This window comes from Callorhinus ursinus, unplaced genomic scaffold (assembly GCF_003265705.2).
Source record: "Callorhinus ursinus isolate GAN/ISIS: 27379988/994484 unplaced genomic scaffold, GSC_fseal_2.0 scaffold1, whole genome shotgun sequence".
Lineage (NCBI taxonomy): Eukaryota > Metazoa > Chordata > Mammalia > Carnivora > Otariidae > Callorhinus > Callorhinus ursinus.
Genome location: NW_027397063.1, coordinates 62,623,935 through 62,651,750, shown reverse-complemented (window position 1 = coordinate 62,651,750; position 27,816 = coordinate 62,623,935). Strand labels below are relative to the sequence as shown.

General features: G+C 56.9%; 1 protein-coding gene across 1 annotated transcript; it reads left to right on the top strand.

Annotated features, from left to right (window-relative positions):
• MELTF (melanotransferrin) lies at window positions 1-25,643 on the top strand. The gene is made up of 16 exons (XM_025869109.2): window positions 1-126; window positions 1,927-2,081; window positions 3,242-3,341; window positions 5,579-5,761; window positions 7,786-7,942; window positions 8,788-8,855; window positions 12,800-12,987; window positions 13,750-13,930; window positions 14,662-14,813; window positions 17,355-17,451; window positions 18,355-18,549; window positions 19,522-19,678; window positions 19,777-19,844; window positions 21,381-21,568; window positions 23,133-23,331; window positions 23,821-25,643. The coding sequence occupies exons 1-16, from the start codon at window positions 78-80 to the stop codon at window positions 23,895-23,897; spliced, it is 2,214 nt and encodes a 737-aa protein (XP_025724894.1). The 5' UTR covers window positions 1-77; the 3' UTR covers window positions 23,898-25,643.
• The last annotated feature ends 2,173 nt before the right edge of the window (window positions 25,644-27,816 follow it).

Sequence of the window (27,816 nt, the reverse complement as noted above, 5' to 3'; positions counted from 1 at the left end):
AGGAAGGAAAGGGGAGGCTCTGGCTGCTGCTGACCCAGGCGGACCCAGCCCGGCCCCCGCTAGCTCTAGACCGCGCCATGCGGGGCCCGAGCGTGGCTCTGTGGCTCTTCCTCGCTCTGCGCACAGGTGAGGCCCGGCCGCCCGGCCTCGGGAGCAGGAGCTGGGACGGGCGGCCTGCGGTTGTCTTAGCCCCCGACCAGGGTCCCAGGCTGCTGGGAAGTGTGTCCTGAATCCGTATCTCCCCGGAAAGGGGGGAGGCCTGGAAAGGCGCCAAGCGCGGCTGGATGCGACGGAGGGAACACTGACCCCAGCTGACTGGGACGTCTGGAGGGCTTCTTGGAGGAAACGGCATTGAGCTGGGCCTTGGAAAAGCTGGCCTTCTGACCGGCCAAGGAGAGGAGCAGTCGGAGGCGTGGAGGGCAGAGCCTTAGAGGGGCAGGAAGAGAGCTGGGAGGGTGAACGCTCTTGATAGGCGCGGAAGCTCCAGGAGGGTTTGGGAGCCAGAGCGCCTGTGCTTCTCCCGAGCCCCCGCGGGAGAAGATTCTAAGGGACTGGAAGGGAGGGGCGCGAGATGGAGATGCGACCGGGAGCCAGCCCCAGGGCACCCTGCAAAGGAGGAGGAAGGGGTGCTGCCCTGTCTCCCTGTGTATTCACCGCCGCTCCCAAGGGAGCCGGGTCCCAGCGCACTGAGGGGTGAGGCGGGGCCCAGGGGAGCTGCGGGCAGGGTCCCGCAGACAAGGGTGGCCTCGCCGCTCTGACCTCACTAATAAACCAGACCCGCCACCCCGGCCCCAGCTCTGCACTTGCTGGGCCTACCAAGGTGCAGGCCTGGGGCTCTGGAGAGGGGGCGACAGTTTCATATTCCAGGGTGCTGCCGGGAGTTGGGTGGCAAAAGGAAGGCTGTGGAGGAACCTGCGGTCTTGACCCTTGGCGTGGGGATGGGAAGGACAGGCTGCCACAGGAGGATGACCTGGTCGCTGGGGGCTGGGAACTGGACCCAAAGCTGGGCCGCAGGAGTGGGGGATAGAGGAACTTCGGGTCTGCAAAGGCATCAACCACAAGGAAATCTGGCACCACCTCTGCTGGGCCCCCAGGCTGGGAGCTCTCCAGGACTCTGACCTGGTCAGGTGCCGGGACCCAGGAGGGTCCCCACCAGGAGGAGGTGCCTAAGCAAAAGGCCACCGAGGCCCCGTGCATCCTGGCTCTTTACATAGGTTTACTTCAGCACAGAAGGTGGATTTTCTCATCTGTGCTCTCAGATGACAAAGCAAGCTCAGAGAGGTCAAATAAGTTGCCTGAAGTCACCAGCTCCTTCTCCAGGAGCAGAAACTTGAACTCAACCTGCTGATTCCTCAGCTTCCCCTTGGCAAGGGTGGGTGGGTTTGCAGTGGGCGTAATCACAGACGCTCCAAGGGGGTGCAAGGCTCCTCAAGGGCAGCCACGACCACTTCCCAGTTCATGAGGAGGGCTCAGGGACCCTGAGTCAGAAAACCTATCACCCTCTGGCTGGAGGACACAGAGGCCCAAACAGGGGCAGGAACAGGCCTAGTCCCAGAACCAGACGGGACTCCCCAGCCAGTGCTCTTTCCATCTGGCAGGCTGCTCTCCAGGCCAGTGAGCAAGGTTGGGGCTAGCTGAGCGCTACCCTAGGAGACGCCCCCCGCAACCTTGGCCTCTGTAAAGTGCCAGGCTCTGAGCTGCCCCATCTGCCCCAAGTACGGGGATATGCATGGTCCCACACACAGCTTTGCCAGTGAGCCCAGCCCCTTTCCGGTCTGTGACCCCTCTCTTTGCCTCAGTCCCTCCCAGTGGGCAGGCAGGGCTGTGGCACAGGACTGACTGTGCATGTTGTTGGGGGTCACAACCCTGGGGGGGGGTGGGGGCTGGGAGGCTAGGGGCGCTGGGCCTCACTGTCCCCGCCCCCAGCGCTCAGCAGGATGGAGGTGCGGTGGTGCACCACCTCAGACCCGGAGCAGCAGAAATGCAGTGACATGAGCAGAGCCTTCCAGGAAGCCGGTATCCAGCCGTCCGTCCTGTGTATCCAGGGCACCTCCACTGACCACTGCATCCAGCTCATCGCGGTGAGTCCCCCTCCCCCCGCCCTCACTCTGCCACTGCCGCCTGCCAGACAGGAGGGCTCTGACTCAGGAGGGGCTGCACAACAGTGTCATTCACAGAGAAAGGCGCTGACTTTCCCTGCCAGGGCCAGGCCGAGGCTCTCCTGAGTTTCCCAGGCAACAGGGGCCAGCTTGCTTCCTGCCAGGGCCCGGGCCAGGGAGGCCGCAGGGAGGGCCCCAGCTCAGATGGGCCCCAGTGGGGAAAGGCGTCGAAGAGGCAGAGTTTCCTTCTCCAAGGCCCCTGCTAGAGTAGGGATGCGCTCCACCCCGCCCAAGGGAGCCCGGACAGCAGAGCCCTCCGTGGTGGTTTTCCAGAATGCAGCTTGTGCAGTTTCTCAGAAAGGAGGAAAAGGGGCGGGCCGGCCTGGGTGGGCAACTGCGGACGGCAGGGCTGCTCAGCTCGCCCTGATGCTCCCCAGAGCTAGGACTTCAGTGGCAAGACAGTGTGTGGACGGAAGCACCAGGGGACCTGGGTTTGCATCTCAGCTCGGCCCTTGATTTCTCCCCAGACCTAAGCCAAGTCCCACATGGGCTGCGGGCTTAGGTCAGGCTCCACGGCGAGGAAAGCAATTATATTGAACTAGAATTTTATCATGCACCTCAGGACACTGTGCTCGAAAATAAAATTGGCACCATAGGCCATTTGTGTTTGAAAATAAAAAGGGAAAAAATGAAGAGGGCATTTATGGGACTCAGTCTGCCTCCTAGGAAACCTGAGAAACAGGTTAACAGTGGAGTCAGGGCGCTGAGAAATAGGGAAATGAGGGAGATTCCCTTTTTACTACGTCCCTTTTTGTACGGTCTGATTTTTTTTTTTTTTTTTTTTTTTTACTATGGAAAGCCATTAGAAGCCCTAGAAAATCATTTTTAAATAACATAATTAGAAAAACAAGGCAAGTCCTTGGCCTAGGAGAGCAGTCACCTAGGACCTGGTAAAGCGTAAGCCCTCTAGGCCCTGGGGGTGCAAGGCCGAGCCAGGGCAGGGTTCCAGGGCCAGACAAAGAGGACCAGTATGGACCTCCGTGGCTTTTCAAGGGGCCCTAGGCAGGCTAATGGATGCCCCTGAGCTCCTGGCTGAATGGGCCGAGGTGGCTGGGCTGCGCCGACCCACATGTTCCCAGCAGGCCCGGGAGGCTGATGCCATCACCCTGGATGGAGGAGCCATTTATGAGGCGGGGAAGGAGCACGGCCTGAAGCCCGTGGTGGGCGAAGTGTATGATCAAGGTCAGAGGGCTGAGTGGGTTGGAGGGTGGGAGAACAAGAGGATGTCACTCTGCGGTGTGTCCTCGCTGGGCCTGGCCCAACCCTACAGCCCTCAAGTTGGTCAGGAGCCCTGTCCCCAGAACAGTCGTGGGGTCCAGGCCAGACAAACCTACAGAGATGCCTGCGCCTAAGTCTCTCTTGACAGCCCCCTCAGAGCAGGGGTGCCAGAGACACAGAGGGCTGACCGGAGTCTGTTCTTCCTTGTGGGGAACCCATCACCCCTGTAACTTGCCCACAAGCTCTTACTGAGGGGCTGCCCCATGTCTGCCATAGAATTGGGCATAAGGTCAGTGGCCCTCTGTCCGAAGCAGCATGGAGGAGGAATAGGGCCGGGCCAGAGGGGTTGACTAGGACCTGCAGAGCCCAACAAAGCCAGAACACATCCCAGTTCTACCCCTTCCTGTGATCCTCTGTGACCTTGAACAACCTTCCTTCCCTGACTGTAGAATGGGGAGAGCGAGCCCCGTCCTGTCACACAGATTAGAGGAGTCAGCAAAAATGTGAGTCCCTTTGCCCCAGTCCCTGCACCGCACACCAGACATGCCTCTAACCCAGCCGGCCCTTGGGAGCTCCCCCTCCACCTCTGCTTGTCCAGAGGGCTAGCCCCCGTCACAGCCCAGCTCAGCTGTCACCCCCAAGAGCTCCCCTGACCCCTCCCGCCCCTGAAAGGGCTTCTCTCTCCTGCTTTCCTGGAGCTCTGACTCACGCTGTCAAGATCCTGTCCCCTTCTGTCTTGCTGTCTGTCCTCACCACAGTGAGTCCCTTGAGGGGGGCCTGGTCCTCATCCCTGGAAAGCCCCAGGGACCTGGTACCCAGCACAGGGCCTCACTTGGCTTCTTGGTGAACTGATGACCGTCCGATGACGCAGGACAGAGCCTAACCCTGCAACCCAGCCGGCCTTCCCACGCCAAGGCCAGAAACTGCCCCACCTCACTGGCCCTCTTGAATTCAGCACACTGATTGAGCACCTGCTGCATGCTGGTCATGAGCACAGAGTCATAAGCAAAAGAGGGCCAGTTTTTGCCCTCGGAGAGCAGGAGTCAGATAGTGAACAAATAAACACGAAGAAATGTAGCTACCAATGTGGTAGGTGCCGTGGAGGAAGGAAAGGCCGCAGGAAGAAAAGAAGGAATGTGGGGGGACCTAGAAATAGAGCAGACTGGAAGGCCTCTCTGAGGTGACCTCTAAGCTGAACCCTGACAAGCATCCCAGGTGGGACGGGATTTGGGATGTTTAAGGAACCAGAAAGAAAGGGCACGGTGGGTAAATCAGAGGGTGGGACCAGGCCAGGCTGCTTAGGTTGGCAGGGGCTAGCTCAGCTGTGCAAGAAATGACACTGGCTTTGTTTTCTAGAACTCAACGTCATTCTGACCGTGGGCATCCCACCACTACAGGGCAGTCGGGGGTGAGGGGGTGAATGTGGGGGTGGGTAGGGGGTTGTGATACCCTCTCATTGTCAGTCCCCCATAGATGAGTCATCCCTGTCTTGTCTTAATGGCCCCTGTGGGCCACATTTGGCCCAGGGGAATCTTTTGCAAGGCTGCCCACCCACATACATCCCATTCACGTTTTTGAGTGATTTGGGACATTGCTAGTTTCATATATTCTCTCTCTCTCTCTCTCTCCCCTCCCCTCCCTCTCTCTCCCTCTCCCCCTCTCCTCCCTCCATCCCTCCTTCCTACCTTCTCAGCACCTAATCTGGGTGAAGATCCTGCTTGCTGCACCCGCTCCCCCCACCACTCTTCTCCCCGTAACCACGATACCATCCCCTCAATCCCTCTACGTTCCCCCAGAGGGCCTGGATTTTGGAGAACACAAGACTTGCAGGCTATTTCTGCTTTCAGTGTAGCTACAGAGCCCCCCTGACATGCACAAATGTAGATTCAGCTAAGTGTCAGCTGACGTGGGAAGGAGAAGGGAGAAATGAGCCTCTCAGGATGATACCTACTATGTGAGACTGGAGGAGGCCGGCGTCTCCTGCTAAGACGTGTGCGTTGTACCCACTTGCTCTCGGCAACTAGGAAACCCGTGCACACATGCATGTGTACACCCGTGCACACATGTATACGTGTGCCTGCGTGCCCAGGTGCCCGTGCGCACACACCTCCCCGTCTCCCACAGCCTTCCCAGGCAGGGTTCTGGCCTCTCTTATGGCTTCTCCCCTGCCACCCTCACTCCTCTCCTGTCGCTCCTCCTAGAGGTCGGTACCTCCTATTATGCTGTCGCCGTGGTCAAGAGGGGCTCCCACGTGACCATCAACACCCTGAAAGGTGTGAAGTCCTGTCACACGGGCATCAACAGGACGGTGGGCTGGAACGTACCAGTGGGCTACCTGGTGGAGAGCGGCCGTCTGTCCGTGATGGGCTGTGACGTGCTCAAGGGTAAGGGCTTCGGGCCCGGCAGGGGCTTCTCCGGCAGGGGCGCTGGACCTCCTTCCTTGCCACTGCCCTGACTTCCTCCGACGGGTAACCTCCCTCGGGCTCACCTTGAGCCTCCTATAATTAAAAAGCAGCACCATCGCGCCTCCTCCAGGGCCTCCCCGACCCCTGGTTGGTGGTATCACCCCTTCCTCCTTAGTGCCGGCCGGCCTGGTGCTGCTACCATTTAAGTTCTGGTGGAGCGACCCTCCTGGGGCACTTGACACATGACCCTTACTCGCTCCTCCCGGTCCCCCAGGACATAGCCAAGCACAAGGCCCACCCACGGTTGGGAGGCGGTGATGCCCAGGGAGCGGCTCTCACCTGCTGTAGACCTGTGCAGGTCCCTATTTCCAGAAACGTGTCCTCAGCTGGATGGCTGAGAAACTATTTTTTCAGGACCCCGAACAAGCTGCTGGCTTGCACCCAGAAAGCTCACAAGTGGGTGGAGACCTACGGCTCCCCGGTTGATTGATTTATAGTGAAAAGAGGGCTGTGCTGCAAATAGAATGTTCTCCCGTGGAAGGGAGTTGAGAGTGATCCGAAAGGGGTTGTTGAGAATAAAACACGCCGGGAGAGTGAGGTGAAGCTCTGCGCGCCTGGCTGGAGCCCCCAGCCCTCATTCTGGTGGCCAGGGCACAAATCCTGCTTCTCATGCTTTGGGCTTCTCTTCCTGGCCACCCCGCTCTGACAGTCTGTCCACCGTGATGCGGCCCCTGACCTACAACAGCCACATTCGTAAACTGCCCTCTGGGGATCACACACACAGCCCCAACAGTTTGTCAGTGAGTGTGCTGCCTCCTGGTGTGTCCCCCAGGAGACCGGTATTTCTGGGGCTGGGGGCCGGTGGGAGAGCCTGCGGGAGAGCACAGTGGTCTTTGAAAGCCTGGTCTTCACTGTCAGAGGGCTGTGCGTTTCAGCCCTGGCTCAGCATGTCTGCCTCCAAGTACGCGGCTCTGCCTCATTGAACTTTAGTTCCCCATCTGCAAAATAGGACGAGGAAGAGTACAAGGCTGTGGTGTTGGAAGGGTGGAGAGAGTTCACAGGACATCTCCACACAGTGCCTGACACAGGGTCTATCCTCAGTGCACAGGGCTGTTGTTATGAGCTCAACTTCCATACCTCTCCGGGGCACCTTGCTGTTGCGTGTGGACACGTGCACACGCATACAAACCTCTATGTGCACACACATGCACGCATACACATTCACACACCGCCCCCTACAACCACAGCTACCACGTAAGCCAGCACGAGCCCCAGGAGCTTGGAAGCAAGGTCGTCTCAGATGGTGGCCAGATAGGGGTGGTCTAACTGTTCGTCGGCACATTTATTAAATTCCTACTCCCCTGGGAGGATGCAAAAAGAAGACCAGGAAAGGCAGCCCACTCTGGAAGAGCTCGGTCTAGCTGGCTGATGCGCCAGCATCCTGCTCACCCTACGTGGCACTAAGGTGACCTTAGCACAGGATAAATATTTGCCAACAGGGTAGACGCTGGGCCACGGTGCTTGCAGGGGCCCCAGAACCATGCAGATCCCGACCACTTTACCAATAAGGCCTTCCTCCCCGTTCCCCCTGCCCTCCCTGTGTTTTGAAAAGTGTTGTCTACGAAATTATAGGCGTTACGTAATTTCTTTCCTTCCCCACTTTCATTGATTACATATAACTGATTCGAAGCGAAACCCACGATGAGAACAGTATGTATTTGATGGTTGTCCTATGCGGCCGTTTGGGGATAAATGTTTTCTTCCCTTGAGCCGTTTTAAAATAACAACGTCACTCCCAACACCCCAGGCTGCTTTTGCAGCCCCAGTTTGGGAATCACTGACCTGGGCCAGTTCCCCCGTTTTGCTCAGACTGAAGCTTGGAGGGTCCAGCGCTTCCCTCGGGCGGGGGGGGGGCGGCCCTACTGCAGCCTGAGGTGGGTGAGCCCTGCCTGGGGGACTGGTGTGTGGCTGACTGACCGCCCTCTCCCTCCTCCTTCCTGCAGCTGTCAGCGACTATTTTGGGGGCAGCTGCGTCCCCGGGGCAGGAGAGACGGGCTACTCGGAGTCCCTCTGTCGCCTGTGCAGGGGCGACGCTGCTGGGGAGGGCGTGTGTGACAAGAGCCCCCTGGAGAGATACTACGACTACAGCGGGGCCTTCCGGTGAGAGGGCAGGGTGGGGGTAGCGGAGTCAGGGGGACCTTGCGGCCACAGCATGGGTGGGAAACTGCAGGGCCCGGAGAGGGCCTAGGGGAGTGGCATGTTGGCTGCATCTCGTCAAAGTGCCCTTTATATAGTTCAGGTACCAGGTTAATTTAAAAACGTCCAACTGGAATATGCCAGACTGGGTTTGCTCACAAAGTCAACATGTTTAGTGTATTTAGAGAGATGAGGGCTTAGAAGAAAATGGCAAAAACAGCCGGGTGGGACCCGGGTAAATACAGTTTGGGGCACAGAGAGGAAACAGTCCTCAGTCCTCCAAACCGGACACTTTGGCCCACCCCACTCTTGTGGTGTTCCCCCAGTCCAGGCCTTGCTTCTCTGCTGCCTGTGGGGACCCAGGCAGCCCTTTGCCCAGTAGGCCCTGGCCTGCCGCCCTCACAGGGCAGTGACCTATAAAAGATCCATGGAAGCCCTGGTCCCTTCCACTCAGGGGTGTTTGGTGTGGCATGAGAAAGTCTTGTCTGATCCCCTGCTTCGGGGCAGATGCATCCTCAAAACACCCTGAGCATTGCCCTGCGAGCACCTGCTCCCTTAGGTCCCCAGCTCGGCTGTACAGGACTTGGACTGACCATAAAGGATCTCTCGCCATGAGAGCTTTCTCATCCCTACTGGACAGGTGACAGAGCCCAGGAGGGCTGCACAACTTGGCGAAGCCGCACAGGAAACAAGCCAGGGAGCTGGACCCTGGGACAGCCCCACCAGGACGGACCCCTACAATCCAGAACAGACCTCCAGAGGGCAGAGGAGCTCGGCCCCGCCCAGGCTCACTGGTTTCTCCCCCGCAGGTGCCTGGCGGAAGGGGCAGGGGATGTGGCCTTCGTGAAGCACAGCACTGTGCTGGAGAACACGGACGGTGAGTGGGAGCAGCCAGCCCCCAGGAGCAGGCTCTCGGGCCCTGTAACTGTGCCTGAAAGGATGGGTCTTCTGACAGGAGTTCAAACTGCTCTGTGGGGCGAGGGGGCCTGGGGGACACATCTGCCCTACTCTGGCTTGTGTCTGGCATTGGCTTCCACTTCAAGATTGGGTTCTGATTGTGCAGAACATTTGCAAGTCTCTGCATGAACGCTCATCTACCCCTCCTTCTCCTGTTCTCTGGAGAAGCCGTTCCTGATCCCTGAAGGAGGTCTTAGTAAATTGGGTTAGTGTTATGTGTAGATCCATTATATCATTGTCATTTACCTTTATTTTTATTTTGCAATAACTGAGCTTCAGAAAAGTTGCAAGAATAATTCAAAGAACTCCCCCTTTTTTTTTTTCAAAGATTTATGTATTTATTTTGAAGAGAGAGTTGAGGGGAGGGGTAGAGAGAATCCCAAGCAGACTCCCTGCTGAGCCTGGAGCTCAACCCAGGGCTCGGTCTCTCAACCCTGAGATCATGACCTGAACGGAAATCAAGAGTCAGATGCTTAACCGACTGAGCCACCCAGGCGCCCCACCCCCATTTATTTTTTTAACCCAGATTCCGACTTTTAGCATTTGCCACATTGGATTCATTATTCTTTCTATACTTGTACGTATTCTTTCTTTGAGCGCACATTTGCCTGCATCACACCCTTTAATATTTTAGTGTGTATCTCCTAAAAACAAGGAGATGTGGACCTAGCCACAGTACAGTTAACAAATTCAGGAATTGTAACACGTACATATTCTTTCTTTGAGCGCACATTTGCCTGCATCACACCCTCTAATATTTTAGTGTGTATCTCCTAAAAACAAGGAGATGTGGACCTAGCCACAGTACAGTTAACAAATTCAGGAATTGTAACACTGACACAATACTATTATCTAATCTACAGCGCATATTCCAGATTCACTAATTGTCCCAATTCTATCCTTTGTAGCAATTTTTGCCAGGCTCAGGACCTAATCTGTGATCACACCTGGTATTTAGTTGTTAGGTCTCTTTAGTTTCCCCTAACTTCTGAGCAGTTTCTCAATCTTTCCTTGTTTTTGTGGCATTGGCATGTTTGAAGAGTCAGGCCAGTTATTTTATAGAACATCCCCTAATTTGGATTTGCGTAAGGATCGTTTATTTCTTTAAACTGAGGTATAATTTACATGCAGCAAAATGCACTCTTTTTGAAGTACAGTTCCGTGAGTTTTGCCAAAAACACAGTTGTATAACCACCGCCATCACAATCAAGACAGTGATGTGACTGACCTTTCACCCCACAAGTTCCTTGATGCCCCCTTTGGGCATTCACCAGTCACTTTGTAGTTTTGCCTGTTCAATAATGTCTCATCATTGTCTTTTTTTTTTATCATAATCTTTTTTTTTTATCATAACCTTTACCTTTAAAAGCAGAAGGTCCATCATGTGGTCTGACATTCAAGAAAGGCAAACAATATGAACCAGATCTGAAAAAGAGAAAAAAAAATGATTTGAAAAAGGAGGAAACACATAGGATTATCTCCAGAGCAAGATGATCTTACAAAGATGGGCAGCCGGCACTTGGGCCTCAAGATCAAGCAGAGGAAAACATTAAAGGTGGAGAAAGAATAGGGATGTATTGGGTTAAAATTGGCTGTTTTATTTATTTATTTTAAGAGAGGGAGAGGAGGGGGAGAGGCAGAAGGAGAGGGAGAGAAAGAATCTCAAGCAGACTCCCACTGAGCGCAGAGCCCAACACAGGGCTCGATCCCATACCCCCGAGATCATGACCTGAGCTGAAATCAGGAGTTGGATGCTTAACCGACTGAGCCACCTGGCTGCCCCTAAAATTGGCTCTTTTAAAATGTTGATGGTAGGGATGCCTGGGTGGCTTAGTTGGTTAAGCGTCCAACTCCTGATTTCAGCTCAGGTCATGATCCCAGAGACCCGGGATTGAGTCCCGCATCGGGCTCCTTCCTCAGCCGGGAGCCTGCTTCTCCCTCTGCTCCTCCCCCTGCTTCTGTTCTCTCTCTCTTTCTTTCCCTCTCTGACAAAAAAATAAAAATCTTTTTTAAAAAATTAATTAATTAATTAAACAGAATAAAATGTTGATGGTACTCTAAGGAAGTCTAAGGACGTAATTTTTTAAAGACGATCTTCATGCAAAAGTTTGGTAAGAGCAATAACGGGAATTGACATTAAGCGTCTAAAGTAGTGAGGAGGCTCCAATTGAAATACCTAAATGGTGCATTTGTGTCACAGGGAAGGCCAGCTGACCCCCCCAGAGCTCTGCACAAGGGCTTTGCAGTAGCTGAAAAGTAGAGAGCTGGGGGGGAAGGTGAGAATATGGCACAGGGTGATTATTGAGAGTGCTATGAACGATCATGCAGTCATTAAACGTGACCTTGTGGAGGTTTCCAAACGATGACTCTCAGTTTTGGGGTTTTGTTTTGAAATAGCTTTGGAGTGAAGAGTTTTCATGACCCCACAAATTATTTTTACCCCTCCTATTTCCTAGCAGAGGCTTATCCTCCTCATTTGAAAATTTTAAAAGTCATAAAAATATTGTTATATAAGACCACCTGTTGAGTTACAATTTTAAAATTTGTCTTCTTAATATTCCTATCTGGTGTCAGTATTCACGCTTTCAAATAAATCTGGCTTTCTATTATAAATGAGTTTTATGGAAAATTTCCAAAAGGGTGGGGGAAAATACTTTAAAATGACAAGTGAAAAAAAAAAAAAAAAGTATGATGTGAGTGGCTCCTGGCTGGCTCAGTCGGTGGAGCGTGTGACTCTTGACCTTGGTGTCATGAGTTCAAGCCCCACATTGTGTGTAGAGATTACTTAAATAAAGAATTTTTTTTTTTAAAAGTAGTGGGACATCTGCGTAGCTCAGTCAGTTGAGTGTCTGACTCGTGATTTTGGCTCAGATATGATCTCATGGGTCGTGAGATAGAGCCCTGTATTGGGCTCCATGCTCAGCGGGAGCCTGCTTGGGATTCTTTCTCTCTCCCTTTGCCCTTCCCCCTTCTCTCTCTCTCTCTCTCTCAAGTAAATAAATACATCTTTAAAAGAAAGTAGTAGGATGGGGCGCCTGGGTGGCTCAGTCGTTGGGTGTCTGCCTTCAGCTCAGGTCATGATCCCAGGGTCCTGGGATCGAGCCCCACATCGGGCTCCCAGCTCCACGGGAAGCCTGCTTCTCCCTCTCCTACTCCCCTTGCTTGTGTTCCCTCTCTCGCTGTGTCTCTCTCTCTGTCAAATAAATAAAATCTTAAAAAAAAAAAAGTAGTAGGATACAAGATTGCCTATCAGGTATGTCCTTAACTGTGTTAGAAATGATTAGAAAATAGAAAAAACGACTTAGAGGAAATACCCCAAAACATGAATAGAGTAATACTGGATTAATGTGTGGGCAAAGCTTTGGAGAGCTACCCTTTCCTCTCGGGTTACTGTTCTTGGTCCATTCTGTCTGGCTGTGTTCCCACTGTGGCCCCTGCCCACTGCTCAGAGGCAAATTGAGTGCCCAAGGGCAGCAGGGACCCCCTGGTACATTTCTGTCTCCCTGAGCTCCCCTGATTCTTTTAGTCTTCTTAACATTAATGAACAGTCCTGTTTATATGTGCCGTATTATTGTCAGATACCTCCAAGCCAAGTGCTTTATAGAAACTGGTGAGAGGTCGGAAATGCAAGTCAATAATTTGACAGTCTCTTGAGACACCTGGTCTTGTGGAATGCAGTCCCCAAGCTCCTTGTCATTCCCAGCTCTGGGTCTTCACCTCCTGGAAGAGTTTCTTTTCACCATAAGTCTGTGGCCCTCTCCACCCTAGCCTCTGCCCAGCTCCCTTTCCTGGGCCTTCCTGAGGCCCTTCCCATACCCTTCCCAGGACAGAAGTTGGCTCACCACAGGCTTCCCATCTTCCCAGGGAAAACTCTTCCCTCCTGGGGCCAGGCGCTGCTGTCCCAGGACTTTGAGTTGCTATGCCGGGATGGCAGCCGGGCTGATGTCACTGAATGGAGGCGATGCCACCTGGCCCGCGTGCCCGCTCATGCCGTGGTGGTCCGGGCCGACACTGATGGGGGCCTCATGTTCCGGCTGCTCAATGAAGGCCAGGTGAGTTCAGGGCAGCACCCCCCCCACCCCACCCCTGTACGGCTTCCCAGATGGTACCGAACCTTCCTGTCTCTCGCCAGCCAGGGTAGGGGCTCGGGCTAGAGCCATCATGGGGCTGAGCCAGCCAGGTCCAGAGGGGCAGGACTCAGAGACCCTCCCCTGGGCCAGACCACAGCTGGGGAGGTCTCTGTGGTGTCCAACCTCGGTGTGAAGGAGGGACCAACTGTGTGAGCTAGCAGCCAGAGAGGGGAGACCCAGGCCTCAGGAAGCGAGGAGGGCCAGCCAGAGAGGCAGACCAGGGACGCAGGCACCCCTCAGAGAAAGCTGCTCGTGTCTGTGGCTCTTAAAAGTAAAACCAGAGTATATGAGCAAATAAACAGAATGACAAAGCCAACAAACGTCAAAGTACACCATTAATTAAATGTGAATAATGTCGTGCTGACATCACTATTCACAAGAACAACACATTTCTGACTGGGCAGCCTGGCTCTAGCTAGGTTTGCCCCATCCGTGCCACCACGGCCAGCCCCATCCCGCATCCTCAGTCCCATTCCACACCTGGGCCGTGAGTGTGACAAGGCGGAGTGCACCGGGGGAGCACGGAGGACGGAGGGAGGCGGTGCCTCACCTGGTCCTCAGAGTGGGCACCTGGCCGGGGGGCGCAGGAAGAAGGAGCTGCTGGCTGGCCCAGGAGGAAGGGATGGGCTGCCCTCCCTGCCGGCAGCACCTCACCAGCCCCCACTCCCATCCCTTGACACACAGCGTCTCTTCAGCCATGAGAGCAGCAGTTTCCAGATGTTCAGCTCTGAGGCCTACGGCCAAAAGAACCTGCTCTTCAAAGATTCCACCTCCGAGCTGGTGCCCATCGCCACGCAGACCTACGAGGCCTGGCTGGGCCGCGAGTACCTGCATGCCATGAAGGGTCTCCTCTGTGATGCCAACCGTAAGTCCACCTGTCTCTCGTCCCATGGGCTCTGGCCCAGCCTGAACACAGGCATGGCAGTGCTTTCTGGGGAGGCAGCTGGGAAAGGACACTCACCCAAGGAGCTGTGCCCCTTGGCCTCCCTGAGAACCAATGACTTCTACCTTCCTGCCTCTGGGGATGTAGGGAGGAAGCTGTTCCAGAGTTGCATGGCCTGCTGTACCCTGGATGCCCCATCTGCTCCAAGGGGTGGGACCCAGACCATCAGGGTCTGTCTTGGGAAGAGTCTCCTTGCCCCTCCACACAGAAGTCATCAAGTCCCCCCGCATGCTCTCTCCTCAGTGCCTCACACCTCCTCCTCCCCACCCCACAGCCAAGGCCCTGGCGCAGGCGTCGTCTGTTGGCTGGACCATTGCAGTAGTCTACAGATGGGCTTCCTGCTTCCTGCCCCCTACAGCCAGGGAGATGGTCTGCCACCCAGTTAGACACACGACAGCCATGATCTGCCTCAAGCCACCTCACAGCCCCGTGAAAGAGGCATAGTTATCCCCTTTCTGTGAGAGGAAACAGGATGAGAGGGTTAAATAACTTACTCCTCATAGCTAATGAGGGAAAGAGCCAGAATTTCCCTTGGGTCTGACTCCAGGCTCTTCCTACTGAGGTACTACCATGACCCCAGCCCACAGGCCATGCTCGGGGCCAGCCCCTGAGCAGGTGAGTGTGGTGGTGACCACAAGCTCACACACACACAGGGCTACCTCACTACCTACGCTGGTGTGTGCTGTCCACTCCGGAGATCCAGAAGTGTGGAGACATGGCTGTGGCCTTCAGCCGGCAGAGGCTCAAGCCAGAGATCCAGTGCGTGTCGGCCGAGTCTCCCCAGCACTGCATGGAATGGATCCAGGTGGGGGCCGCGCCCGGGACAGTCCTTACCAGCCCTCCCCCTGTGCCACCTGGTCTGAATGAGGCCACCTGGGGAGGCAGTCTCCTGTGACAACCTCACAGAGAAAAGGGAGGAAGAAGGACCGGCAGGGACCAGCCACCCTACCCCAGGGGACAAGGCTGGAGGTGGGGGGTGGGCTCTTTCCTTTCAGGGAACCCAGGTACCCTTCCTCGCTGAGTGGGTGAGCTGAGAGCAGAAGGAACATCAGGAGACCAGCCCAGCTGGGCACTGCTCGTCCTGTGGCCTCCAGTAGAGAGGCATGAAACAAAACAGTACTGACCCTCACGAAGTACAACGTACCCTGACACTGTCCGTTGGATTCCATCCTAGACTTTGTTTCTAAGCTTGTCATGGCCCGTTACGTTGCTTTGGCGTCCACTAAGCTGCTCCCCAGCTGCAGTTAAGGGCCCTGCCCCGCTTTGCCTCTCTGACTGGAGTCTGAGGCAGAGCTTGGAGGTGGCCCCGGGGCCCTGCAGGCAAGGGTGCTACCCTGGTCACCGGTGTCCCAGCGGCCTCTGGCTTCCTGGACTCCTCCCTCCTCTTTCGTTTTTGGTGTTTTTTTTTTAAGATTTTATTTATTTATTTGACAGAGAGAGACACAGCGAGAGAGGGAACACAAGCAGGGGGAGTGGGAGAGGGAGAGGCAGGCTTCCCGTGGAGCAGGGAGCCCAACGAGGGGCTCGATCCCAGGATCCGAGCCAATCCCATGACCCGAGCCAAAGGCAGACACTTAACAACAGAGCCACCCAGGCACCCCTTTTGTTTTCTTTTTTTAAGACTTTATTTATTTATTTCAGAGAGAAAGAGAAAGCAAACGAGCAGGGGGAGGGGCAGAGGGAGAGAATCTCAAGCAGACTCTGTGCTAAACCCAACATGGGGCTCAAGCTCACCACCCTGAGATCATGACCTGAGCCGAAACCAAGAGTGGGACACTGAACGGACTGCACCACCCAGGCACCCCCTCCCTCCTCTTTTTTAAGAGCGAGTAGGTGGGGCCTCAGGTCAGGAGCCCTTATCGGGGCAATCCCCGAGTGCAGGCCAGACCACTGCCCCTCAGGAGTGTCCACACTGCCCCAGCCAGGCAACCACACTGACTTGAAGGCCCAGAGGAGGAGAGTGGGCAGGAATAACAGGAGGCCAGGATCACCACGGAGGACAGCCTCGCAAGCACGTGCCGCCGCGTGCCGCACGCGGTGCTAAGACTTCCCGAGGACCCTTCACTTAATCTTCACAGCAGCGCTCTGCGGTGGCGTGATCACTGTCAGGACACTGGAGCTGGGGGAGGCTGGAGAAGCAACTGCCCACAGTCACCCAACTCAGGGTGGGGGAGCCCCTCGCCCCAGGGGCCCAAGGAGGCTGGCCCGACCCCGACCACGGGTAGTGCTGAGGGAGGGGGCACTCAGCTGGAATGGAGGAAGGGGAGACTGGAGGTAGAGGGCAGGCCGTCCTGTGTGGGGTGGCTGGGTCCACGGGCTGCAGAACAGGGAGAGATGCAGGAGGGAGCGTTCAGCTCCCCACAGGCAAGAGCCTTGTCTCTGTCTGAACTCAAACAGGGCCAAGGGGCTGCCCGGCAGGAGAGGAGCAGACTTGGGGGTTCCTCGAGAACCCCAGCAAAAGGCTCAGAGATGCTTAATTCTCAGGCTCTCGGGGGTGGTGTCCAGTGGAGCTCTGACCCCCATCTCCTTCCCAGCCACAGGGGCCCAGGGAACGGGGTGTCAGCTGGACTGGGTTCTGCCATGCCCCGACAGTGGCTAGGAGGTCTGGGTGGGGGGGAAGAGAGGGCCCCCAGAGATGGAAGCTCCAGGCTCAAAAGTCAACATCCCTGCCTGTTATTCCAGCATCACAACTTCATGCCCCTGGGCCTGAACGGCGCGGGGCACCTTCCTGGGGGCAGCTGTCCCCTCTCTGCCCCCTCCCCACCCCCTTCCCCTGGGGTTTGTCACACTACTGTGTCTTGATTATTAGTGAACCCCTGCTCGGGTCCAAGGGGCACCTGTCCAGAGGCTGGGGTGGGGCAGGGGAGACCTGGAACGCTTCAGGAGGGTGGAAAGAAGAGGGCCCTGGGCCCCTCCTGCTGCCTCCTGGGGCAGAGCTTTAACCACGAAACTGCTGTCTTCTGAGGCCTAGCTCGTTCATACATTCGCACACACATTAAGCAAATACCTATTGCCCTTGTGTCGTGCGCCAGCCCATGGCCAGGTGCGGGGGATACAGCACGGCGGCCCAGGCCTCTGCGGGCCACAGTCCCCGGGGAGGGCAGGGATAGTGCACGGGTCTGCTCAGAACAGGGCCTGGCAACGGGAGCAGCGGACCCCCCGGATGGAGCATTCGTGCCAGCGGCTTTCTTGCCTCTGGTCCTCCAAACCCCTCTCTGGCCCACACATCTCACAGGGGTGTGCGGCAGGGGGCCCCCAGGGAAGAGAGCCCGAGAGACCCAACCCTGGCACCTCTGTCAGGTCCTGACCCCTCCCCTGCCCGGTCACCCTTTCTGCCCCCCTTCAGGCTGGGCAAATCGACGCCGTGACCCTGAAGGGCGAAGACATCTACGTGGCAGGAAAGGAATACGGCCTGGTCCCAGCAGCGGGGGAGCACTATGCCCGTGAGTGCGGGGGGCTGAAGCCCTGGCCTCTGCTAGGAGGCAGCTGAGAGTTTCATCTTGGTATCAGTTTCCCCCCTGGGCCCTTTTCCAAAGCTCCCCATCACGGTCTCTCTACCGGGGCAGGTTGCTGTCTGTCGCAGGCAAGCCCTCCTGCCTCAGGCCTCAGTTTTCCCGTTGAGTCATTAAAAGTCTGGCAGGCGTGGGCAAACTTTCTGTAAAAGGTCAGAGAGTAAACACTTTAGGCTTTGCAGACCACATATTCCTTGTTAGTTTTGTTTTGTTTTGTTTACAACCCTTTAAAAATATAAAAACCGTTTTATGCTTCTGAGCCAGGTCGTACAAAAAACAGGCTATTTGCCACCCCGTCAACGAGAGGGCCTCCTCTGCCCTGCCCGCCTACCTACTGTGGCTCATAGAAGGTGGCCCTGGGGACCCCCCGTCCAGTGGCCTGGGCTGGGACCTTGGTGCTCTGTCCTCCTAAGTGGTGACCTCAGGTCCTTCCACTTGGATGTGAAAAATCTCTGGGCTTTTGAAAAATGCTTCTGCAGTCCTTAGCTGTGCCCCCACCTTTCTCCCAGGAAGCGAGAAAAGTACCACCTGGGTGTAAGGAAAGAAAAATCCCTTTGGGTGAGGAATGATAGGGGGTAGGTTGGGGGAGACAGAACTCTGAAAAGCGGAGACAGAATTCAGCCTTGGGGGGGACAAGCAGGGGTCCCACGGCTGGATGTGCAGCCGGGGCCCCGACACTAAGCGGGGAGAGGTGCTCGGGGTGGGACCACAGCTCTGAGGCAGGAGCCGCCTGAGGGAATGGGTTGAGGGCACAAGGGGACGTGCCCCGGGCCCTTGCCTGGCCAGGCCAGGCAAGCACAGATGAGGGGCCTCACTGGCGTCCCCTCCCCACAGCGGAGGACAATAGCAACTCCTACTTTGTGGTGGCCATCGTGAAGCGGAACAGCTCCTATGCCTTCACCCTGGACGAGCTTCGGGGCAAGCGCTCCTGCCACTCAGGGTTCCACAGCCCCGCGGGCTGGGACATCCCCGTGGGCGCCCTGGTGCAGAGGGGCTTCATCCGGCCCAAGGACTGTGACGTCCTCACAGGTACCACCCTCTGCGGGGACACAGACGTGCAAACTCTTTTGGGGGGGCCTGCTGGGTCTGAGGGTCTGGGAGCCCTCCCCCAGCAGGGTCCCACAGAGCAGCCCAGACAGATTTCCTCTTCCTCCTTGATGTGCCCCATTCTCTTGGGAAGGTTGGGAAATATTCTTAGCCATACTTGTAACAGTCTGTGGGGTGTCTGTCTGGTTGTTCTGTGGAGGGTGCCAGGGTGCCCCTAACCCACTTACCCAGAGTGGACCTGGCTCCAGTGGGCATGAGGAGCAGGGGGTGTGCGTGGGCTGTGGGCCTGGCTGGATCACCATCCGGTCTTGGGGCTGTCCCCATATCCCAGCAGCCTCTGGGCATCCGGGGACCTTTATGGAAAGTGGCCAGCCATCTGTATAAGTGCTGAAGAAGACACGTTTACCAAGCGGCCACCATATGCCATACCCAGGGCCCTCCCCACGTGTTAAATCACACACAGTCATGATGAAAGGAAGGCAGTAGGAAGCTGGCAAGATCCTGGGCTGACTGTGCACACACCTCTGTCCTGTCTGGTACCTCAGGAAAAAACCACATTTCTTTCTAACCACCTCCACGAGCACACAGAGAGTGTTAGGGTCAGCTGCTCCCACTCCTACACAGCTGGGCAGTTGCCCTGACTGGAACAGAAGAGCTTATGAGGTAGTGAGCTCCCCATCCCTGACGGAGTCCAAGGGAAGGCTGGGTGACGACTTAACCAGAGGTTGTCCATGGGGTTCCTGTATCAGGACAGCCTCTGTACTCCCCTCATCCCTGCAATTCTCACAGGAGGAGATGTGCCTGAGCTGGGTGGGCAGTGGACAGATGGGTGGCCTTGAGCCGCACGGCCAGGCAGAATGGGCAGACCTGTGGGGGGGCGGCCCTCCCCTCTTCCCCCTGCTGCTCTTCCCTCGCCGGCCCCTTGACTCAGCTCGCCCCACCCGCCCGCCCCAGCCGTGAGCGAGTTCTTCAGCGCTAGCTGCGTGCCCGTGAACAATGCCAAGAACTACCCACCCTCGCTGTGCACGCTCTGTGTGGGGGACGAGCGGGGCCGAAACCAGTGTGTGGGCAATAGCCAGGAGAGGTACTACGGCTACAGTGGCGCCTTCAGGTACTCCGGTGGCCCGGCGGGGTGCGGGGGGGGGCCTGGGGCCGGCACAGAGGCTGGGGCCCTCCTGCCAACACTGGCCTTGGCCTCTCGTGCGGCAGGTGCCTGGCTGAGAATGCAGGGGACGTCGCCTTTGTCAAGCACACAACTGTCTTCGAAAACACAAATGGTACGTGAGGGGGGCTGGGGCCAGAGCGGGGCCAGATTCTCTGGGAGCTCTTCCCCATCTCCAACATGGTCCAGGCACTGGGCGTTGCTAGGACTGGGGCGAAGCAGCTGCTGGGAAAGACAGGGGCTAGAAGGCTCTGACCCTGGGGGACCCCCCGGGACTCCAGGGTCCTCTCAGTAAGAACAGACCTCAGGCCACAGGTCCAGGTGCATAGGACACATGACAGTCTTTACTGGTCTAGAAACCAAAATCTCCATTCCACCAAAATGGTAAAACTCCACCTCAGTCAATTGGGAGAGACTCCTTCTGGGGCATTTATGTAGCACGGAGGTGCACGGTGGGAGTGGCAGGGTCATCAGTGCACGTGGGCATCTGGGCTTTGGTCCTGAGGGGGTCAATGCCTCGTGCAGGGAAATCACTGTGCAGCTCCTAAGCCATGCGAGGCAGGGCACACCCCCATTCACATCACATGGGTGGCTTTTTCTCTACAGTCACCTTCCTGGGCCCTACCTGGGAAAAAGAGCCCTGAAACTCTATGCCCCAGGACCCCCTAAGCCCACACCTGCGTCCTTTCAGGGTGCAGGGCCCTTTAGCGTGCCTCACTTCCCTCCTTCCGTTTTGCCTCCAACACCTATTGTTTGTTCTTTCTCTATACCCTGCCTCTACCCAGGCTTTGAAACCCCAAATGCTGGAGGCACAGTCTTCTCCACTCAGAAATTCTTCCCAAAAACTCAGTGCAGAAAGGCATAATGTCTTCCAAAGGGGAGGAGGAATGAGCCCTGTCTGGCCCCAGCCCTCCGGGATAGGGCTAGGGGAGGGGCCGGTGCTGGAGGGGCCCTCTCAAGATTCACCCGCAGTAAGGCCCCCACCTCCCAGGGCTGCTCCTTTCCCTTTATTTTTATCTCTACTTGCGGCCCACCTGGAATCCCTTTTGGAAATGGGAAGAGGGTGGATACTAAGTGAATACCTGAAGACACAAAACTAATGTGATTCCCAAGAGCAGTGTTTCTCAGGAAGCCCTTGGGCCAACCCCCTGCTTCAGCCTCAGTGGGTTGCTGGTTTAAAACACAGATTCCTGGCCCCCCCCCCAGCCGTACCCTTGAAACTGCCTCTCACAGATCAACACATGATGTTGTTCTACCTTGTCCGGTTTGAAAACTTTAACCATTGGGGGAAGACGTCACCCACCACCTTCAGAAGCCCACCCCACCTCAGGCCCAAGACCTGGAACACATAGATGGGGCTCTTTGCCTGGGAGTGATTAAGAGTCTCAGTTTTTCCACCTGTGAAATGGGGGTGATCATACTCACTTGGTGTTACTGTCTTGAGGCTAGAGCAGGTGCTTGTAAAATGCCTGCTCCGTTCTAGGTGCTCCCTGCTCCCCACCAGTGGAGGCTCCGACCAGTGTTAGCAGAGCGATTGGGGAATGGAGTTGGGAAGCTGGCCAGACATGGCCACTTCTCCCGGGGTCAAGGATTTGGGGACCCAGGAGGAAAGCAGCCTCTCTTCCTCTGTCCCTCTGCTCCCTCCCCTTAGGCCATAATTCTGAGCCTTGGGCTGCTGAGCTAAGGTCAGAGGACTATGAGCTGCTGTGTCCCAATGGGGCCCGGGCCGAGGTGTCCCAGTTCGCAGCCTGCAATCTGGCACAGATGCCATCCCACGCCGTCATGGTCCGGCCGGACACCAACATCTTCACCGTGTATGGACTGCTGGACAAGGCCCAGGTGAGCCAGGGCAGGGGCTTCGTCACTGGGGGGTGGGCAACGAGGCGAGCCGGGGCCCTGGGTGCCTCAGTCTACCTGGAGCAAACGGAGGAAGGCTGGGGGAACGTTCTGAGATTTTCACTTAGACCATTCCTCCAACTATCCCTTCTGTGTCCTGCATTATTGTTTCCTTCTCAGCCGGACCGTTCTCACCAACACAGAAACCTGCTGTTGTTTCTATCATCTTTAAAAAACAGATGAGCCCCCTCTTGATTCCATATCCAATTTTAGCCCTAATCCACCCCTCTTAGAGTAAAACTCCTTCAAATAGTCATCTCTACTCATGTCACCAATTCCTCTCCTTCTGGTCTCTCCACTCTAGACAGGCTCCCACCAGGGCCCTGAACAAGATCACAGTGGCCTGTGGTGCTCCATCCAGTGGCCGTTTCTCAGCCCACGTGTCCCTGACCCTTTAGCAGCACTGGCCACAGCTCCCGCCTGCTGGAGGAGCTTCTCCCCTTGGCTCCCGGGTCCACACCTGCCTGGCTCTCCTCCTCATTTCTCCTGGCTTGTATCCACGGACTGCCCCAGGGCTCCATTCTAAACCCTCTTCACCTGCACCTACACGCCTATTGATCACCCAGCCCCATGTTGTTAACAGCCATCTGTACGTTGACAGCTTCCGAACACATCATCAGCCCTGCCTTCATCCTACCCTTCCATCTTGAACAACATTTCAACTAGGATTTCTTTTTTTTTTTTTTTAAGATTTTATTTATTTGAGAGAGAGAATGAGAGAGAAAGAGAGCATGAGAGGGGGGAGAGTCAAAGGGAGAAGCAGACTCCCTGCTATGCAGGGAGCCCGATGCGGGACTCGATCCTGGGACTCCAGGATCATGACCTGAGCCGAAGGCAGTCGCTTAACCAACTGAGCCGCCCAGGCGCCCTCAACTAGGATTTCTAGCAGGCTCCTCGGCCCGAACAAGCCCGCAGCTGGCCTACCCTGCTTCCCTCAGACCACCCCCTACCGCTCTGAATGGCACCTGCAGAACTTCCCATTTCCTCGGGAGTCGTCTTGAACTCCTGTCTTTCTCTCGCGTTCTACAGCTAGCCCCTCTACAAATCCCATTGGCTGTACTTTCCATATACATCTAGAAGGAACCCAGACTGTCTGTCAACAGGGCCCTCGGTTCCCAACCACCCCCCCGCCCCCCACCTCCCCATCTCCCTTCCTCTCTCCCATCTCTCCCCTTCTCCCCTCAGAAGTGACATGGGGAAGAACCCTGTGGCAAGGCGGCATTTTCCTGGAGAGAAGGCTGACCTGTCCTCGGGTCCTCGGATCCTTGGATCCTTGGATCCTTGAGCATCTGTGAGCCCCCCAAAAGATTGGTGGCCACTTTGATCCTTCTTACTGTGGTAGCTGTCATCACAGCTTTACTCCAAATCCCCTTTGATGACAGCTCGATGAGTTGTTGGGCTTATGATGTCAAGTCAGCCTGGGGGCCCTGGAATTCCTTGCTCTTTGGCTCGCTGTATAAAAGCCACGAATAGCAAGCCGCAGCTGAGTGGCGGTGGGTGCTTTCAGGACCTGTTTGGAGATGACTACAATAAGAATGGCTTCAAAATGTTCGACTCCTCCAACTATCATGGCCAAGACCTGCTTTTCAAGGATGCCACGATCAGGGCGGTGCCTGTCGGGGAGAAAACCACGTACCGGGCCTGGCTGGGCCCCGACTACCTGGCGGCTCTAGAAGGGATGCTGTCTCAGCAGTGCTCGGGCGCAGGTAGGGCCTGCTGGGCGGGCGGGTTCACCCCTCACAGAGGAAGAGCAGGGGTCCTGCCACGTCTCCCCCCTCCCCCCGCCCGGCATCCCTCCCAGCCTTGCACCCCCAATCCTCCAGCGAACTGAGGGATGCTCTGGGTGGTTACACACCGTCAGGGTGAGGTGGGGGGTGGGAGGGTGGTCCCAACGGGAAGGCTGCAGACCTGGCTGTGTAACCCAGACGGACCTGGATAAAGGCTGCGAATGCTCCAAGTAACGGGCCCGAGAGGCTAGAGGCAGCTGCATTCATAGACGGGGAGGCTCATTGTGAGAGGAGTGAATAGGGAAAGAAACGCGGGGAAAGATGAATTGTAATGGGGCAGAACAGAGGGAGCCTGGGGGGGTCGAGTGCACAGGACGCCCCCCCCCCCAGGGCCGCGGCCTGAGCGCCAGGCCCGCCGGTGCAGGCGGCCGCTCGGGGGGCCCTGACTGCCTGTGTCCGCTCCCTCAGCGGCCCCCGGGCTGTCCCCGCTGCTGCTGGCGCTCCTGCTGGGCCTCCCGGCCGGCCTCCTCCCGCCCGCCCTCTGAAGCTGCCCCGGGCAGGCGCGGCCCTCCCGGCCGGTGGAAACCTGCTCGGGAACCTCTCTAAATAGGCCCTTCCCCTCGGCGCGTGGGAGGGCAGAGGAGGTGTGAGAAACCCCGGAGCTCCTCAGAGCTGCGATTCTGACACCGAAGAGAAGTTGCTGCGACTGCTTCAAACCGGAATAAAGCTGAACGTGAAAGGAAGGGGCCCCCAGCTCGAGTCGAGTTGGACGTGAGCGGGGCGCCCGCCCGAAGCCTGCCTCTGCCTCCCCGGCACCAGCTGTCCCTCAGCTACCTGAGGCGGCCGCTGGCCGGCCTCCCAGTCACGCCCCCACCCACAGGCTGGCAGCCGCCCCCCCCCCCCCGCGGGGCCCCGGATTGGAAAAGGCCCGTTACCAAGGAAACAGGCCGAGCCCGGCTTCCCACACAGCCCTGTCTGCGGGAGCCGCGCCCGGCCCTGCCGCGCTACCCAGGGCGCCCGTCCCCTGCGCGGTCCCCCTAATGCGCTGCCCCGGCTCTAGCCTCCCTCTACCGGCCTCCCTCCTTAGGACGCGGGGTCTGTCCGGGGAGGCACCCACCAGATGAGGCCACAGTCAGGCCTGCCAAGGCAGTGACGCTGCTGGACACAGACAGCCCTTTGTCCTTGTCTTCCGTGGCTTGGCCTGGCCCAGACCTCGGGACGCCTGACTGTGCTGGGCTGGCGAGGGCAGGGAGGCCGCGGCCCAAGACCACAGGGGTGCAACCCTCAAGGGGTCCTCAGACACAGGAAATGCTCCTCAGTAAGCATCCCCTCTCCTGAGTCTCTTCTCAGATTCTCCTCCTCCCCTCCCCCCGTGTGACCCCCACCATCCCGAGCCACCCTGCACATCTAGCTCAGCAGTCGCCCCCAGCCTGAAGGGACTCGCCGACTTGAGGACTGCCCAGAGAGCTCCAGGCCGGGAACGGGACGTGGCCCTCTGAGGAGCCACGGGCCGGGGACAGGCACCGGTGGGGAGCCCCACTGCCTGGGTGTGAGCAGGTCTGCTCACCCAGGCCTGTACCAGCCGGGGGGGGGGGGGGGGGGAGGGGCCCCCTCCTTCCTCCCCCGTGAGTCAGAGGGTCTTCTCTACTCCATTTTTGCCACGGTTGTCTGGGGAGCCAGAAAAGCTTCCGGAACTACCAGCTCTGCCTCTGAATTTTGCTCCCCGAGAAAAGCAAGAAGAGAAGAAACAGGAGCAAGCCACCCTCTCAGCAGACTGGGAGCCGCGTGGGTCTGGAGCTATTTGTGGCTCCATCTGCGGGGGCCTCGGGGACGCCGATGACAGGCTGGTTCCTGGTGCTTGGCCCCCATCCGTGGGGGCGGATACCTTCCAGCTCCCAGCCGCGAAGGAGGCCCCTGGCAGCATCCTGGCCACAGTCCTGCCATCCCGAGGAGTCCTAGTCACCATGCGGGGGGCCTACAGCCTGCCCCGAGGGGCCGGAGGGAGCGGCCTCCGCTGCCAAGCTTTGTACCCGCTTCACTGAGGGGACTGAGTGATTCTCTGACCTGATGATTGTTTGATTTTTTTTAAGGGAGATTTGTGCAGGAAGAGTGTGTGTGTTTGGCTACCCTGGGCTAGGGTGACACCAGTAACTATAAGCCACTGAAAGTGTGACCTGTGTAACTGCTCTGTGATGTTGGATTTTCAGGGGACAGCACGGGGCCACCTCTGTTCCTGCTAATAGAAGATGTTGGATGGTTTTTTAAATAAATCTTTAAATAAAGCCAAACAACCCTGTACCAAGCTGAGGCTTGGAATCTGACAGAAACTTTTTGCTGCTGATTGATTTGTCTACTTAGGTGGTCAGAGGCTTCCCTGCCCCACACGACTCCCCTGCCCAGAATGGCCATTTCTGCTCAGAGCCCTGTTCCCTGAGAGCCAGAGTCGGGGACCAGCCCAGGCCTCCAGCCGGTGAGGCCCCCAGCTCCCTACTCCTCTCCGAACCGGCCCCTGGCACATCTCAGTTGCCTCCGTACCTTCTTGGGGATCAGCAATTCTGGAGACCAGATACAGAGGAGGGTGCAAACTTCTGCACCCACCCCCGCCCTGTGTCTCCAAAATAAGCAGCCCACACCTTTGCTTTGGCAAGTTGGCTGCTAACTCACTGGAGGAGGGAAGGGGAGGGAAGTCAGACCTCCTACCGTCCTCTGGCCTCTCCTGAGGGGTGCAGCGGGCCGGTCTTGGGCCACGTGCCCTGCTCTGGCTGGGGAGGTGGAGGTTCCCTGCCTCCCCCCTTCCCCTGCTCCTCCTCTGCTGCCCCAGGCCCCCCTCCCCTCATCCCTGCAGCCCTCTCACAGAGCTGGGTCTCACTCCCACAGCCCTCCGCCCTGTAACTGGGTGGTCTGCCCTATCCCATGAAGCTGGGCGGGGACCTGGGCCTCAGAAATAGTCCACATGGTCTCTGCGCCATACGGCTCTCCCAGGGCTGCCGCTCCCGGCTCGAAGCTTTGGGAGAGTTACCTAGCATCCGTGCCCCACCCCTGCATCTGACACAGGAGCTGGACGGTACACACCTGGTGAGGTGGTTGCGCAGATCGGATTCTACTATATGTAAAACACTCCGCACTGCCCTTGGCACATCCCAGGTGCAGGAAAGACGGTCACCGTAACTATTGCTATTACTATTACTCCGAGAGCTCGTTTGGGGGGCTTAAGTGTCAAATTCCTGGGAGAATCACCTGATTGGCCCAGTGTGGGCCAGGTGTCTTCCACTGGACCACTCAGCTCAGGCAAGCATCAGGGCCATCAGCGGAAACGGATGGCTGAGGCGCCACAGAAAGAGGAAAGGAAATCACTGTGAGCCAGGCAGCATCCCCAGCCGGTAACTACCAGGCCCGCTTTAGGCGATAGCTGGCATTTGTCGAGCACTCGCTTATTAATATCTACTGTTAGTACCCCCAGACAGGGGCAAGAGGGACCCTGGCCCTGGCTTTTGTGCTTTAGAGCAGTGCTTTTTAAACTTCGATGTGCACGTGAATCTCCTAGGGATCTTGTTAACAGATCGTGATTCAGGACGTGTGGAGTGAGGCTGCCGTTCTAACCAGCACTCAGGTGGGGCCCACACAGCTGGTCCCGGGACCACATTTTGAGAAACAAGCCTTCAGAGGCCTCTGCTGAAGCCCTCTTCTGACCACAGTCCACCCACAGCGGGAAGAGTCACAGGGAAAGGGGCTGTGTTCTCCCAAAGCCCATAAACCATCTTTTAGACCATGCTTTTGGAATTCTCATTCCAAAGAGCCTTGAGCCAGCTTCCAGGTTTGGACTTCTTCGGGTCCTGCCTCCAAAAGGTGATCAGGAGGGTGCTGTCCACAGGAGGTGTAGAATGAGCTTGATGAAGAGGCTCTGTGCATGAGGTCCTCAAAGTATGGGATGGAGCCTGGATGGGAAGAGAAGCAGGGAAGCTATGAGATGGGAACCTGTTCTCTCTGCGTCTCCTATTCCAGTCCACCACGTCTTTACAAAGGTTCGTCAGTCAAAGTGGAAGGACAGGACACATTTTCTCTAAGTTTTTTAGCTTGATTTGATACTTCTAAATTTGTAGCCACATGGGAGGTGAGCCTCCATTGGTACTCTTGTCCTGGGCGCAACAAAGGGTTGGGGTGGGCCAGCCTGCCGTGCACAGAGCTGTTAGCACTGACAGTCCTGTTCTCAGGGCTCTGGAAGACAACAAGAAGTCAGGTTAAGATCCACTGCCCCTGCCTTTGGTCTCATTTGGAGAGGCCACTGGGCAGGTGTGGTGGAAGCAACGATGGCGACAAGGTGAGTGGCCCCCCTCAACCCCCCCAACACGGACAGGCAAGTCCTCCTGGCCCCCACAGCATATCACAGATGAGACATCACGCCCACCTTCAGACTCCTCTCCAGGGCTTTCTTTACATGTTTATGATGAGGATGGATTCCTTAGG

Excerpts from the sequence above, each read along its gene's own strand:
- MELTF (XM_025869109.2), top strand. The coding sequence starts at position 78 with ATGCGGGGCCCGAGCGTGGCTCTGTGGCTCTTCCTCGCTCTGCGCACA. Across the intron at positions 7,943-8,787 it reads GACTACAGCGGGGCCTTCCG|GTGCCTGGCGGAAGGGGCAG; the intron begins GTGAGAGGGCAG and ends TCTCCCCCGCAG. Across the intron at positions 19,845-21,380 it reads TGTCTTCGAAAACACAAATG|GCCATAATTCTGAGCCTTGG; the intron begins GTACGTGAGGGG and ends CCCTCCCCTTAG.